We start from the raw sequence: 17,016 nt of genomic DNA on the forward strand, positions 1-17,016 counted from the left end.
CTGACTAATGAGGGTCAACACACCCTATACTTTCTTAACCATTCTATCAACTTGCAGCTTTGACTCAGACTCCAAAGTCACTCCACAGTGTTGAGAATCCTGCCATTAACCTTGTACTCTTTGAGTTCGATCTTCCAAAGTGTACAGGTTACATTTTTCTGGATTGAACTCCATCTTCCACTTCTGAGCCCAGCTATGCATCTTGTCTGTATCCACTATATCCTACAACAACCGTCTGCACTATCCACAAAAAACCTTTGGTCATCTGTAAACTTCCTGATGGAGGGAGAGTATTTGTGCGAAGGTCACAGGTGGATTACTGGTAGAAATGACCAGTTCCAGTAGAGACCGAATGAAAAAGTGAGTCACCTAAATTCGGAGAATTCAACATCAAGTCCAGATTACAATGTGGCCAGTAGAAAGATGATTTTCTTCTTATGTGTTAATATCTATTCTAAATCTAGACCTCTACAATAAAAATTGCCCTGTCCTAAGTCTACGATTACTTTTCGCATCCTAGGTGATGCAGACCAGATTTATTTACACTATACCCTAACTGAGACAATCTGAGCTTTTGACAGGATTGGGCAGATTTGGCTTTGGTTGATAGTTTTTGGACTTGCCTGAGGTTGTACTGGATTTTGTTGAATTTCAGTGAAGCCAAGAAAAGAAATATATCAGCAAAATAAGTTCCAGATGAGCTTGAGATGACCGCACTGATTGGCTGCAGTTTTTCATTCAATCGTTCTTCTCTCTCCTCTCCTGCAGGGTATACCTGGTCCTCAGGGAGCCATGGGACCTCCAGGTCAGAAGGTATGTCACATAAGTTTCAGGCCCTCCATCATTTGGGTTAATTAACCTCAAGTACCTTTAATTCACTCCCAAAACTGGCCTCCTCCTCATGAACAAATACCATTCTCACAGTGCGTGAACCCAGTGGCTTGTTGTTCTTGATCATATGCCAGTGTTCTTGAGAGAACCTCTCAGGATTGAATGTTCCCAATGAGGAACGGTGTACTTCAGAATGACAAGAGAATTGGAGGGAGGTTTGGCAGATGGTTCTCTGAACTTCTATTAGCTGTAAAGCCTGGTGGGAGGTGGAGGAAGGGATGGGTCAGTTGAGTATTGAGGTTGCTGACCAGGGTGGAGGTGATCTGCACTGTTCGATCTGCAGTGGCAGAGTGTGCTCTGCTTCCCATTCAGACGTTGGGGTTTCTGCAGTCTGGCCTTGTATCAGGGAATTTCAAAGATTCAAAGTGCATTCAATGAATGAATAAATTATACAACTTAGTTTGCTTAACAGGCAGTCACAAAGCAAGGAACTCCAAAACACACAATTAAAAAAAAATAAGACCACCCCCCAGTGCTCACAGAGGAAGAGAGAAAAAAACAAAACAATAGAAGCAACAACAACAGCATTCTGAATGAAACTGAGTCCTTAGATCCGAATCCCTGGAGCAGCTCGAAGAGTGCCCAAAGCCTCAACATTCAGTCCATCATATTAGCCGGGCAAGTCGCTCCAAAGTTCTCAGACATGAAGCACAGCAGGCAGGGTCAGTCTCAAAGCCTTAGCATCATAGAGTGAGGAGCCCCCAGACTGTCTGGGCTGGCATTTAAATTGTCTGAACCTTGTACTAGGAACTGGGCCCCACTGCGGTGAATTGCTCTGGGCCTAGATTTTGCTGCTGGAGTAGCCGTTCTCAATCTCTCCATCTCGGCTTGGCACTTAGAACAATACAACCTCACCTGACTCTCGATAAACTCTAGCCATTCTGATCAGGAATCAATGAGCTTGATACTTCTCCATATAGTTACCTTTACACTAACATTTACTGGATGTCATTGAAACTCAACTGAGTGGAGGAAGCTGAGGAGAGAACATGGCAGAGATGTATAGAATTATGTGGAGAATAGATGGGGTAGATAGAAAGAGACATTTTCCCATAGCAGAGATATCTATAAGAGACCTGTAAAGAAAATCTATGTGAATGTGGACTCAAGGCGTTGGGCTGGTTAGGACTATACTCAATCAATCAATGAAGACTGACCCTACAGTGGTGTATACAGTCATGAGGATCTAGATAAAGAGAATGCACACAGTCTTTTTTGCAGGGTTTGGGAATCAAGACTAGAGGGCAAGAGGGTAAAGATTTAAAAGGGATCCACACCAAAGGTGGCAAGCAAGTGGAATATGCTTCCAGAGTATGTAGTTGAAACAGGTACAGTAAGAACATTTAAAAGATGTTCAGACAGGTACATGGATAGGAAAGGTTTAGAGTGATATGGGCCAAATGTGGGCACATGGGAATCTTGTTCAGCATGGATGAGTTGGGCTGAAGGGCGTGTTTCTGTTCTGTATGACTCTTTGAGCACCTCTTAAAGCTAGCAGTCATAAGGACTCTAAGGAGTAATTTCTTCACCCAGAGAGAGGATTTGATCATGAACACACTGCATGAGGGGCTAGTGTATGCAGAGACTCTCACAAGACTTACGGACTATCTAGATGAATCATCAAGGCAGGGAAGTCGATGAACAAAGGGCTGGTGAATGGGATAGCTGTAGAAGGCTATCTGATGGTCAGCGTGGAGTCATTGAGCTGAAGACCCTCATTCCTTTCTATATCACTTTATAACCAATTGAGTTACCTATGATTGACAGGTTGGATTCTGAGATTCTTCCTTTAGGCAGGAGGGTTTTGAGCCTATACTTGGATGGGTTCTTCTTCTTTCGGAATTGATAAAAGAACTTAAGGTAAAATAACCCTTAGGGCACAAGTGATCATGATATGATCAAATTCAACCTGAGATTTGAGATGGAGAAGCTAAAGACAGGTGTATAAGTATTAGACTGGAGTAAAGGGAATTATTTAGGCATGAGAGAGGATTTGGCCTGAGTTGTTTGAAAAAAGAACGCAGGCAGGGATGATGTCAGAGCAGCAATGTTTGGAATTTCTGGAAAAAATTCGGAAGGCAGAGGTTATATACATCCCAAAGAGGAGGAAGTATTCCAATGGCAAGTTGACACATCTGTGGCTACCAAGAGAAAGTATAGCCAGCATAAAAGCCAAAGAGAGGGTATATAATAAAGTGAAAATTAGTGGGAAATTAAAGGATTGGGAAGCTTTTAAAAACCACCAGAAGGCAACTAAAGTGTCATTAATAAGGTAAAGATGGAATACAAAAGTAAGCTAGCCAATAATATTTATGAGGATACCAAAAGTTTCTTCAGTTACATAAAGTGTAAAAGAGATGAGAGTGGATATTGGACCACTGTGAAATGATGCTGGAGAGGTAGTAATGGGGTCAAGGAAATTGCAGATGAACTGAATAAGTATTTTGCATCAGACTTCACTGTGGAAGACACTGGCAGAATGGTGGAATTTCCAGATGTCAGGGGTCATGAAGTATGTAAGATTGCCATAACTAGAAAGAGGTTTCTTGGGAAGCTGAAAGGTGTGAAGGTAAATAAGTGACCTGGACCAAATGGTGTATACCCCAGGATTCTGAAAAAGGTGGCTGAAGAAATTGTGGAGGCATTAGTAATGATCTTTCAAGCATCACCAGATTCTGGAATGGTTCCGGAAGACTGGAAAATTGAAAATTTTACTCCAATTTTCAAGAATGGAGAGTGGCAGAAGAAAGGAAATTATAGCCAGTTAGCCTGACGTCAGTGGTTGGGAAATTGTTGGAGTCGATTTTTAAGGATGTGGTCTCAGTGTACTTGATAAAATAGGCCATAGTCAGTGTGGTTTTCCCAAGCAAAAATCTTGCCAGACAAATCTCTTGGAATTCTTTGAGGAAACAACGAGCAGGATCGACAAAGAAGAATCGGATAATATTTTATACATGGATTTTCAGAAGGCCTTTGACAAGGTGTCACACATGAGGCTGCTTAACAAGCACAAAGTCTTACAAGGAAAACTCTAGCATGGATAAAGCAGTGGCTGATTAGCAGCAGGCAAAAAGTGAATAAAGGGAGCCTTTTCTGGTTGGTTGCCAGTGACTAGTGGTGTTCCAGAGGGGTTTGTGTTGGGCCAATTCTTTTTACTTTATATGTCAGTGATTTGGATGATAGAATTGATGGTTTTGTTGCAAAGTGTGCAGTGCAGATAATATGAAGGTAGGTGGATGGGGCAGGTAGTTTTGAAGAAGTAGAGAGACCACAGAAGAACAGACAGATTAGGAGAATAGGCAAAGAAGTGACAGATAGAATACAACGTTGAGAAGTGTATGGTCATGCACTTTAGTAGAAGAAATGAAAGGGTTGACTAATTTCTAAATGGAGGGAAAATACAAAAATATGAGGTGCAAAGGGATATGGAGTCCTTGAGCGGGATTCCCTAAATGTTAACTTGCAGGTTGAGTCCGTGGTGAGGAAGCCAAATATGATGTCAGCACTCATTTCAAGAGAACTAGGATATAATAACAAGGATGTAACATTGAGAGTTTATAAAGCATGGGTAAGGCCTCACTTGGAATATTTTCAGCAGTTTTGGTGCTCTTATCTTAGAAAGTGTAGAAAGTCAGGTAGTTTAGAAAGTATATTCTGAAACTGGAGAGGGTTCAAAGGAGTTCCATGAAAATGATTACAGGATTGAATGGCTTGTCATATGAAGAGCATTTGGACCTCTATTCACTAGAATTGAGAAAAATGAAATGTGACTTCATGGAAACCGATCAGATGTTGAAAGGCCTTGAAAGAGTGAATGTGGAGAGGGTGTTTCCTATGGTGGGAGAGTCTGAGACCAGAAGGACATAGCCTCAGAATAGAGGTGCATCCTTTTAGAATGGAGATGAGAAATTTCCTTAGCCAGAAAGTGGTGAATCTATGGAATTCTTTGCCACAGAAAGTTGCTCTAAGTAGCACTCAGTCACCTGCTAACTGAGACAATCCAGGAGCATCTCCACACTTCACTGAGTTTCAGGATTGATGCTTGAGGAACCATTCTGAAAGACAATGTCAACCAAGCCATTAGACTCTTCAATTCCCAGAGTCTAGTCTGACACCAACACACACACACACACACACACACACACACACACACACACACACACACACACACACACACACACACACACACACACACACACACACACACACACACACACACACACACACACACACACACACACCCCCCCCCCCCCCCCCCCCCCCCACTCCCTTTGCAATGTTTGCTTATTTCTTTCTCCATTCCTTCCAAAACATTGTTTACATTTACATCATTTATTGTAATTTGCCCTTTACTATGCCTATTGTCTTGTTTATTAATTATTATACTGTCTTGCACTGTTTTGTGCACTTTATGTAGTCCCGTGCAGGTCTGAAGCCTATGTAGTTTTATGCTGTTTCACATAGTCTAATGCAGTTTTGTGTTGTTTCAGGTAGTCTAGTATAGTTTTGTGCTGTTTTATGTAGCACCATAGTCCTGGAGCGTTGTTTAGTTTTTACTGTGTACTGTAGCAGCAATTATGGTTGAAATGGCAATAAAAGCGTCTTGACCTGATGTTTATTGTTTTATGCAGAACTACGTGAATGCACAGCTGCAATGAAAAATTTACTTGCAGCTGCATCACTGGCACATGCAGTAGCTTCATATAAGAAACTTTCACAATGAAACCATAAATTAAGCATAAAGTGTATCCCAGTTTTACAAAGATCACAATTAGGACAATGAAAATGTAAAGTCTATTTTCGTGCAAAGTGAGTGTTACTATACTAAGGTAATGGTTAAGGTCGTGCCAGTTAGTTCAAAAACTTAATGACTGAAGGGGAGTAGCTGTTTTTAAACCTGGTGGTATGTGACTACTGGCTTCTGTACATTCTGCAGTGGATAAGAGTTGGGAGAATTAAACCAGGGCCTCAGAATCAACTAGAAGAACCAGTGCAGATGTGTACCTGATCTGCAGAGGTTAGAGGAAAAGGCAAAACCCTCACTCCTCAACACTCCAACTGTTGTTCATGACGAGTGTCTCTTTCAGTTTGATATCTGCTCCATGAAACCTTCACAGGCCAGTTTCCTGGAGTAAGTCACTGTCAGTGCAAGGTGCTCATCCCTTTTTTTTTGGCAGGTAGCTTTAATTTAGGAGTGGTTCAGACCTCTGTAACTTCCTCGGCACTCAAAGTTCAAAGTACATTTATTGTGGAAGTACATATATGTCACCATATACTTCCCTGAGATTCATTTGCCTGTGGGTATTCACAATAAATACAAAGAAACCCAATAGAATCAATGAAAAAACTGCATGCAAACAAAGATGGACAATCAATGTGCAAAAGACAACAAATTTTGCAAAACAAAAAAGAAAAACAAAATAAGATAGATAGTGCTGAGAATAGAAGTAGTGGAACCCTTGAAAGTGAATCCATAGCTTGTGAAATCAGTTGGGACCTCAGTGTTAGTGTGAGTGAAGTTATCCACTCTGGTTCAGACACCTGTTGGTTGAGGGGTAATAACTGTTCTTGAACCTGGTAGTGTAGGACCCAAGGCTCTGTACCTTCTTCCTGATGGCAGCAAGGGGAAGACAGCATAACCCAGATGGTGTGTGTCCTCAATGATAGATGCTCCTTTTATGTGATAGCGCCCCTCATAGACGTACTCAATGTAGGAAAGGCTTTACTCGTAAAGGGCTGCGAGGACCTCTATCTTTTGTACGCTTTTAATTTCAGGGATGTTGGTGTTTCCATACCAGGCTGTGATGCAACTTGTCAATATACTCTCCGCAGTTCATCTATAGAAATATGTCAAAGCTTCAGATGACATACTGACTCTTTGCAAAGTTCTAAGAAATAAGAGGCACCGCCATGCCTTCTTTGTAGTAGCACTTGCGTGTTGGACCCAGAACAGATCCTTTGAAATGATAACGCTGAGGAATTTCAAGTTATGGATTCTTTGCCGCTCAGATCCTCTGATGAGGACTGACTCATGGACTTCCAGTTTCCTCAGACTGCCAATACCTTAACATTTCTGACATCCTTAATTCATTGATTCATGGAAGAGTAGATGGTTCAAGCTGTTCTGACTTTGGCATACACCAATCTTGTAACTTTGCTGAAGGATAGAAGGGCCCTCATCTGATGTTTCTTCATTGTTCTTACTTTCTGCAGGGTCCAACTGGGAAGCCTGGTCTGCCTGGAATCCCTGGTGCTGATGGTCCTCCGGTAAGTAGCCGCAGACCCACATCCAGAGATGTTATGTAATGAGCTGTGCTATTGAGTCATTCCTTCTATGCCCAGAGAGTGTGGTGACGGGCAGGGTAAGATTTTTGAACAAGATGATTTAACCCTGTGTGTGTGAGTGCTCCTGGGAGGGACATGTGTTTTAATAAGCTGATGATGGAAGCTGGACCTGTGTCCTGTGGCCAACTCTGCCCACATCACTGTCTGACCAAATAATCCTACTGTCTGCATACTTCATGTGTTGCCAACAACCTAGAGTTGGTGGGTGATAGCCTGGTTGGATGATGGGAGATTTGAAAATAAAGTTTCACAGAATCTTTAACCAGTCCTGGTCCTGGTGCAGTGGCCCAGTGGTTAGTGCTGCTGCCTCACAGTCTGTGTAGAGTTTGCATGCTCTCCCTGTGGCTGTGTGTTTCCCATGGGTGTTCCAGTTTCTTTCACATCCCAAAGTTGATGGGGCTATTTTGCCATTGTAAATTGTCCCTGGTGTGTGGGTGAGGGATAGAATCTGGGGGGCATTGATGGGAATGTAGAGGAACTAAAATGGGATTGGTATAAATGGATAGTTAATGGTTAGCATGGGCTAAGTAGGCTGAAGGGCATATCTCCATGCCGTATGAGTCTGTGACTCTATAATTTTAGCTCCATTTTGACTGAGGAATTACTTACAGGTATTTTGTTTCTCTTATGTTTTCTCTGCTCCCTTCAATTCAATTCAATTCAAGTTTACTTGTCATTCATCCATTCATGAATACTCATGAATACAGCCAAAGAAGACAACATTACTATGGTGGGGTAGTGTGGGTTTAGTACATTGTTTTTAAGGATTATACGGGTCAGCACAAAATGGAGGGCTGAAGGGCCGGTTCTATGGTTCTATGGGTCTAGGTGTTAAAGCCCCTAACCAACAGTCAAACATATGAACACATTCACGGAGTTAAAGAATCCCAATGCCCCACCCCCACCCCTGTGACACTGCAGCTTGAGGACCCCAGTCTTCACACATACTAATCAACAAAACCATATAAAGTATCAGTAAAAAACAACGATGCAGAATATGCATCTATGTAGATGAGGCTCTCTCCCTCCAGCCCACCGATATCATATGTTGACCCACCTGATGACTGCTAAGCGAAACCATGGCTTTGAGGCCCAGTCCTCGCATATACAAGCACATATAGAATATTAGTAAAAATACAATGACTACCGGTACTTTGGATTTTTGGGTTTTGACATTTTTTGACCTATGTTTAAATTTAATTGTCATTTAATCATACACGAATGCCCATGATTACAGCCAAAGGAAACCGTGCTACTCCTGAGCTGAAGTATAAAACATAGTACCGATAGTCATACACAGCAAAACGTACATGGCATAAAAGAAATAACAGTAAAATATAGCCACACTCAAAAAAGGCTACATTCTATGTCCCTGAGTTCATGAATGTTGCAGCAGTCTGTAGTCAAACTCTGTAATCAAGGATTTTAATGTACTAATGAAGTACAATCTTTACCTGAAACACAAGTACACTGCAGAAGCTGGGGTCAAAGCAACACGTACAACGAGCTGGAGGAACTCTGCAGGTCAGGCCGCATCTGTGGAAACGAGCAGTCAATGTTTTGGACCAAGACCCTTTGCCAAGTCCTGATGAAAGGTTTCAGCCCGAAACGTTGACTGCTCGTTTCCACGGATGCTGCCCAACCTGCTGAGTTCCTAAAGCTTGTTGTACATGAATCTTTATCGGGATGCTTTTTTGGCTCACTTTTGCACCTTGACCTCTGACCTGTTGCTTTCATTCTTACAGGGTCATCCAGGTAAAGAAGGCCCATCGGGTTCCAAAGGCAACCAGGTAGGTCTGAAGCATGGGATAGAGTAAGGGTTGCTTATTCTCCATTTGCTTGTGGGGTCAATTAAAAAAAACAGCCAAAATCTGAGTTTATTATAACATGCATAAATATATGTATGCATAGGTACAATGAAGTACTAAGATTGGTACTTGATACAATATGGGCTGAGTCTGAGGATTTGGGTGAAATGCAGATCAGTACTGGATGACCAATATCAATACAATAGGCCAAGGGGCTGTTAGTCTGTTGCATAACTTGATAAATGGTTCACTGATAATTAGCATTCAATCCAAATCAGAATTAGGTTTAATATCTTTAGAATATGTTATGAAATTTGCTGTTTTGAGGAGCAGTACATTGCAATACATAATTTTAAAAAAACTATAAATTACAATAGGAAGTGGTTTAGTGTAGGATTGGTGCAAAATGTGCTAGATGGTCAGCATTGATTCCGTGGGTGGGAGGACCAATATCCATCCTATCTTTCTTTGCAACTCATTTAGAGGTAAGATTGGTTTGTCATTGGAAGACCTTGACAGCTGCCTGGTTTGATACATTACAGTGACAGAACTTTAAAAATGGAATTAATTGGCTGGAAATTGCAGGGTGAGTTTTTCCTTAATGTTAGTTGTAGGTTGGGTTGGCAGTGGAACTTATTGAATGACACGATGATATTTTCCATTTTCCTCCTCCCATTGGTGTACCTTCCACAGAGAAGCAGGTCAAGATCTAAAACCATTCAAATGCAGAGTCCTTTGTAGATATGATGTCCGGCCCACCATGTGTAATCCTAAACTGTACCCAGTTACATTATTTATTGTATTTCCCCATGAAATCGGAGACTGTTCAACCCATTGAGGGTGTACTGTCTCTCAGAGCAATCCCAATCTCCCACTTCCCCTAAAGTAGGAAATTGTGCAGAGTACAGGAAGTCCTGGTAGATGAAGATCGCTTTGCACTAAAGGAGATCTGAAGCACTGGAACAATGCCTACAGTCCAAGCAAGCCACCAGAGATCCAGACCTGAGGCACTTGCATATGTCTTTTTCTCTGGACACAGATGAAGGCTATTCAGCCCACTGAGTCTATACAGCTCTTGGGGCATTCTTTAAGGTTACAAAAGACAAAATGGACCATTTTCTAAATGGACATTGAACCCATGAACATCATCTCATTTTTTAAATTATGTTTTTGCACTATCTTTAATTTAACTATTTAATAAACATATATACATTTACTGTTATTTATTTATTTATTTATTTATTTATCAATCAGGTATTGCATTGTACTGCTCCTGCTAAGTTAACAAATTTCACAACATATGCTAGTGATATTAAAACTGATAGCTGATCCTGAAATTGACAGGATGCAGTATTGGGCCAAGAAGTTTCAGAGGGAGTTCAACCTTAAAAATAGTGAACTGATACAATTTGGAAGATCAAAATTGAAAGCAGAATACAAGGTTAATGGCAGCTTTCTTAGAAGTGTGAAGGAACAGAGGGTTCTTGGGGTCTTAGCACATAGCTACCTCAAAGATACTGTGCAAATTGGTAGGGTAGTTAGGAAAGCATATGATATATTGGCCTTCATTACTTAGGGGATTGAGTTCAAGTGACGTGTGGTAATATTGTAGCTCTATAAAACTCTGGTTAGATTGATGTTGAGTTCTTGATGTTCAGTTCTCCTCATCTTATTATAGGAAAGATGTGGAAGCTTTAGAGAGAATGCAGAGGAGGTTTACCTGGATGCTACCTAGATAATATAATGTCTTATCAGGAAAGGCTGTGCAAACAAGAGTTTTTCTTTTGGAGCAAAGGAGGATGAGAGACAATGCGATAGAAGCGCATAATATGAGAAAGATGCACAGAAAGAGTGAACAGTCGATGCTTTTCTCCCAGGGTGGGAATAACTAATACGAGAGACATTTACGGTTATAGGAGGAAAGTAAAGAGGGGATGTCTGAGGTAGTTTTTTTTTTACACAGGGCATGTGAGTTCATGGAATACTATCAGGAATATTTAAGAGATGAAGGAAAATTGCAGGTCTATGTGGGCGGGGAGTGTTAGATTGATCTTGGAATGGGTTAAAAGGTCATTACAGCATCATGGGCTGATGGGGCTGTTCGTTGTTGTAGTCTTCTATGTTCTCTGCCTGATGATATATATAATCAACTCTCTCTTGTTTATATCACAGGGTCAGCCAGGTCCTCAAGGTCCAATTGGTTATCCTGGCCCTCGTGGTGTGAAGGTGAGACCTTGTACTGGGGATGATCAGTTGTATGTGTCTATGGCAGAGTCTTTGATTATGATCACTCCAGTTTGCTCTTAGTCCCCTGGCTCACTGCTCTTCTCTGCATTTCAGGGATCAGAAGGAATCCGAGGGCTGATGGGACACAAAGGAGAAAAGGTGAGAAAATTTCTTGGAACTCTAGTCTTTTCTTGATTTGGTTCCAATGATGAATCAATTGATTGATCATCCAGTGACTGGTGAGCCAAGTGATTGACAGGGTTAATGATTGATGAGCTCACTGATTGATGTACTCATTGATTGATGAGCTCACTGGTTGATCAATGAGTTCAATGATTGATGAGCTCACCAATTGACAGGCTTAGTGATTGACAAGTTTGGTGATTGATGACCTCACTGATTCATGGGTCACTGATCAATATGCTCTGTGATCAATGAGTTCACTGTTGGATGAGTTTACTGATCAAGGAGTTCACTGATTAATGTGCCAATTATCAGTGAGCTCACTGATTGATGATCTCACCAATTACTGATTGAAGAGCTCATTGATCGATTATCTCTCTATCTGGATCAGTGACCCTTATCCTCTAATCTTTTGCAATCCCTCTTTATCATCCTTTCCATTCAGTAATGCAGCAATCATTATTTGATGCCTTGAATTTAACTCCTGTGTAATCCCCCTTAAGAGCTAACTACCCACTAGCTTGGGCAATTTGCTTGTCCTGTACCAGTTGCCCTGAAGAACCTGTTTCTGTGCTGCATTGCCTTGTAATTCTCCACCTCCTCACTTTACTTTTGGGTGAGATTTCCATTCCCATCCCTGTGGTTTCCATTCTATTTACTGTGGGACTCAGGACACATTCAATCTCAATCCACTGGCTTATACACTCAAGATTTGGTATCCACCAACCAATAACTCCATCCCCTTTCCTACCACTTTCTGCCAGGGTGGTGCCCGGTTGGGGCCTTAGCACCTCAGACACCACAGTCTGGGAGTTAGCCCAACCTGCTGCCCCCTGAAGGTGGTCATTGGGAATGTACGCTTATTGTGACCAATGGGCTACAGAATGGCTCCTCTGGTATGATCCATATTTCAATGTGAACATTGTTTATCCATGGTCCTGTTGCACAGCCCTTTCTCCTCCATATCTCATTTACTAACTATGCAACGAGACACATCACTGATGCTGGATGCTGGAGACAGTAGGTCATCAGTGTGAAACAGACCCCAGAAGATGCTGCTATATTCTCAATATGAGAGCCCTTTTTGGGCAGTCTTGCACTCCATTAAGTGTACCAGTGAGGAAACTTGTGCCTGATGACTACAGTCAGCCACTTCCTGTAGCACCAAGGAACCCACGAGTGGTAAACTATGTGAGCTGACTGCAAAGTTAGAGTGCAAATCAGAGAAGTTGAGTGAGATTGTGAGTTTGTAATGAGGGCTGAGGTTTCCATCTTTCCTTCTGGGAACTGAGCAGACCAAACTGCTGAGGAGTTCTCCCTGTTCCTTACGGAAGAACTCTTTCCTCCATTTCAGTGTTGGCATTGTAGGTAATACCTTCACGTCTCAGCTGATTGTTCCTTCAGAAGCCACTCCGGACACGTCAGGGGTGTAAGTCACACTGATGTTCCTGTATAGTACTGGGGCAATGCTGCACAGTTCGAAGCGATGTCCACCCATATTAGCCACCCATGCACTCAGCTGGTTGTATATTAATGTCACACTCAATAGAGCATAGAGGAGATCTTCACAGTAGCCTGGGAAATGTACAATATCCAAAGGAGCAAGTATTATTAATCCTTTTTTGCAGTATGTGTGATCTTGCAATATAAAATTGGCTATACAACATTGCAACAGTGAATGCAGTTCATGAAAGCACAGTCAGTAAGCTCCCAAGTTTGTTAAAAGAGCAACATATGTGCAATTCCTTTTACTCGGGCAAAACATTCTGTTGTGTTATAGCTCACTCATTGTTTTTCCTCTTTTTCCCCAGGGTGAAGATGGCTTCCCAGGCTTCAAGGGAGACATGGGCCTCAAGGGTGAACGAGTAAGAATGTCCCTTTATGAATAACTTGCATTCCCAAGTGCAAAGATGGCTGTCAAAATTGGAAGATTGTTATGGGGATATCTCTGAGCTTTGGCAGTGGTTTGTAGCTGTCAACACACAATGCTGTCTTTTGGTATAGAAACAATGGGTTAGCTGCAGGAGTAAACCTTCCCCTACACTGTCCAATCACACAGAACCTAATGCACCTCATCCTCACACCATTTATGAAAGGCACGTATAGAGCCAGAATTTCAACAGCTAGTCTCCCAGAATAGTGCTGTTAGGTCTCATTGTCAGTGCATTGCACGTTCTCTCACTTGTCAGTGTGAATCCCAGTGGATGTGATCTTTTCACTCTCTTAAAGGGACTGCAATGCAAGCCACAATGCTGAATGAATGTATATAGTGGTAATTGGTTTATTATCGTCACATGTGTGGAGATAGAGTGAAAATCTTTTGATCGCGAGCCATCAGAGCAGATCATTCTTGTATAAATAATCTTGTAGAAATAATGCCATTAAATACATTGAGGTGGTAAAAAGGAAAACAAAATGCAAAATATAGTTCAAAGGTCAAAGCAAATTTATTATCGAAGTACATACTACATACTATATGTTATCATATATAACCTGAGCTTCATTTTCTTGTGGGGAATCACAGTAAATACAAGAAACATAGAATCAATGAAAGATCGCATGAAGTGGAACAGACAACCAACCAATGTGCAAAAAAACCTAACAAACTATACAAATACAAAAAGAGGAAAAAGAAAAAAACTTATAACAACAATAATAAAATTAAATACTAAGCGATAAATATTGAGAGCATGAAATGTTGAGTCCTTGAACGTGAGTCCATAGGTTATGGGGCAAACACAAGGAAATCTGCAGATGCTGGAAATTCAAGCAACACACACAAAATGCTGGTGGAACGCAGCAGGCCAGGCAGCATCTATAGGGAGAAGTGCTGTTGACGTTTCGGGCCGAGACTCTTCGTCAGGACAAAGGGTCTCCGCCCGAAATGTCGACAGTGCTTCTCCCTATAGATGCTGCCTGGCCTACTGTGTTCCACCAGCATTTTGTGTGTGTTGCTTCCAATAGGTTGTGGGAACAGTTTAGTAATGGGGTGAATGAAGTTGAGTGAAGTTATCCCCACTGGTTCAAGAGTCTGATGGTTGATGTTATGTCTGTGCACAACTACATATATTAAATTAAAGCACACACACAGGAGATGGCTGTGTGTATTCACATTACAGAGAGAGACAGAGAATAATGCATGTGTGTAGACAACAGCACAGGAGCAGACAAAAGATGAATACATAGTTCTGGGGGAGGGGTCAATGCTCTAAAAGAAATAGATCCATACATTACACTTCCTTCCCCTTTAGATTAATTCAACATAAAACTATGTATATAAAACATTCAATTTCCTTTTCATAAACTCATATTCCAAATAAACAAGCTTTCACAGTAACAGTCCATAACTAACTTCACAGTTCTAAAAGTTCAGTCTTCTGGATGGCACTCCGTTTCTTTCAGGATAGTGCCTCTGGACCTCTGGAGTGCCATCATATTTGGTCGGTGTCTTGACTAAGACAACTTTCTCAGTTTCCGGTGTCACATTGCTGTCAGTGACATCATCACTGAGAGGTAAGTCTGGTGTGTTCGTTGTGTTGGATGCAGTTGACTCAGGTGTGTTCTTCAGTTGAGCATCCAGTATGTGGTCCACATGACATCCCCATGTCTGATCTCCAACCTCCACTGTGTACATCAGTGGTCCAGTTCTTGTAGCTATCCCATTGGTTGTCTACTTGTCTTCTCGGTAATTACATGCTAGGACTTCCTGTCCAATCTTGAAGCTCCTTCTGGTTCATTTAGCAACTGGCTGAACTGTTTATCCTGCACTTGCCTTCATAGATCTGGTTTCAGAAGATCTATGCACGGTCTCAGATTCCTGCTCACAAACACCTTCGCAGGTGTTTGATTTGTTGTTGCACGAGCATAGTTCTGATACACAAAAAGGAAGTTGTCTACCTTGTGCTGAAGGGAAATGTCCACCTTGTCCATTACTTTACTGGACTTCTTGAAGGTTTGAATAAACCTTTCAGCTAACTGTACTTTGCTGGGTGGTGAGGAGGTGACTTGAAATGTCTGATCCCATTTTTCTTCATGAACAGTCAGAATTCTTCTGACGTGTATTGCGGTCTGTTACCACTCACAATTTGTTCTGCTAAGCCGCTTCTGGTGAAGATAGTCCTCAGAGTGGAGAGAGTCTTTGCTGAGATGGTTGATTTCATTTGATATAACCTCTGGCCACTTAGAATGAGCAACCACCGCAATCAGAAATAATGGAGTCCATGAATGGCTCAGTAAAGTCAATATGTAATCTTTTCCATGGTGATGATGGTCACTCCCACAATGCTTGTGGAGGGGCAGTTTGAACTTTTTGGCATCCCAAACAGCTTTTGGCCAAGTCTTCAATCTGTTTATCAATTCCCAGCCATCACATGTAGCTCCAGGTGAGAATCTTCAACTTGTCTGTACCCAGGTGCCCTTCATGCAGGTTTTCTAACACTCTCGTATGCAGTTTAAAGGGAACCACAACACAAGATCCTCCACACATCAGTGTTCTTTGGCATACTGACAGTTGTCTCATCTCGCTGAGAACTCTGGAAACATAGGGTTACCATGACCTGGCCATCCTTGCATGTAATTTCATAGACTTTTGATAACATTGAGTCATTCCTTGTTTCCTTTGGTATTTCAGAATAAGTTATCAGCAACTAGTCCATCAATGTGGTGTAAAATACTTTTGGCGGGTCACAGTGTGAAGATTTTTCTTCTTCAGTTCATATTATAAGATGTGACAAGCCATCAGCTTTGCTGTGTTGCTTGGTACCCTTGAACTCTATGTCATAAGAGTGGGCTCCTAGGAATATTGCCCAACATTGTAATTGGGTAGCAGTCATCATTGGAATTCCATTCCAGGGATTGAAAATTGACACAAGGGGGCTGGTGATCTGCCACTAGCATAAACTTTTGTCTGTAGGAGTAGTGGAACTTCTTTATTTCCCCATACTAGACTAAGGGCCTCTCTGTCAATCTGTGCATAGTTGTGTTTTGCGTTCATCAGTGATCTTGAAGCAAATGTAATCAGGCATTCTGATCCGTCTTTCATAATCTGTGACAAAATGGCTCCAATGCCATAAGGGGATGCATCACATGCCAGTCTCATGGGCAGGGATGGGTCATAATGGGTGAGAAGTTTATGAGATATTATTATTCTCTTTGTTTTCTTGAATGCTTTTTCACATCTTCCTGACCATTCCCACTTTGCTCCTGTCTGTAATAATGCATTCAATGTATACAGCACTGTAGCAATGTTTGGGAGAAACCGGTGGTAGTAGTTTACAAGGCCAAACTATGACCTGAATTGTGACACATTTTTAAGTTTGGGTGCCACTGCTTCAATCTTCTCTTATGACTTATGTAAGCCATGCTTATCAATAATCTGCCCATAATATGAGATTTTATTCTTGAAAAACTCACATTTCTCTCTTTGCGCACAGACCATACTCACTCAGCCTGGTAAGCACTTTACAGGGTTTTGGAGGTGCTCTTCATCATTTTTGCCAGTCACAATGATGTCATCAGGGTAATATTGTGTCCCTGAGATATCTTGGAGCACCTGGAGTTGCTC

At 41.6% G+C, this 17,016-nt stretch overlaps 1 protein-coding gene across 1 annotated transcript in view; it reads left to right on the forward strand.

Moving 5' to 3' along the window:
* The window catches only part of LOC140716737 (uncharacterized), a 251,627-nt gene that overhangs the window by 142,083 nt on the left and 92,528 nt on the right, over positions 1–17,016 (forward strand). Inside the window, 6 exon segments of the mRNA XM_073029546.1 lie at positions 769–813; positions 7,105–7,158; positions 8,982–9,026; positions 11,217–11,270; positions 11,385–11,429; positions 13,265–13,318. Coding sequence (XP_072885647.1) covers positions 769–813; positions 7,105–7,158; positions 8,982–9,026; positions 11,217–11,270; positions 11,385–11,429; positions 13,265–13,318 — 297 coding nt within the window.

This window comes from Hemitrygon akajei, chromosome 2 (assembly GCF_048418815.1).
Source record: "Hemitrygon akajei chromosome 2, sHemAka1.3, whole genome shotgun sequence".
Classification (NCBI taxonomy): domain Eukaryota; kingdom Metazoa; phylum Chordata; class Chondrichthyes; order Myliobatiformes; family Dasyatidae; genus Hemitrygon; species Hemitrygon akajei.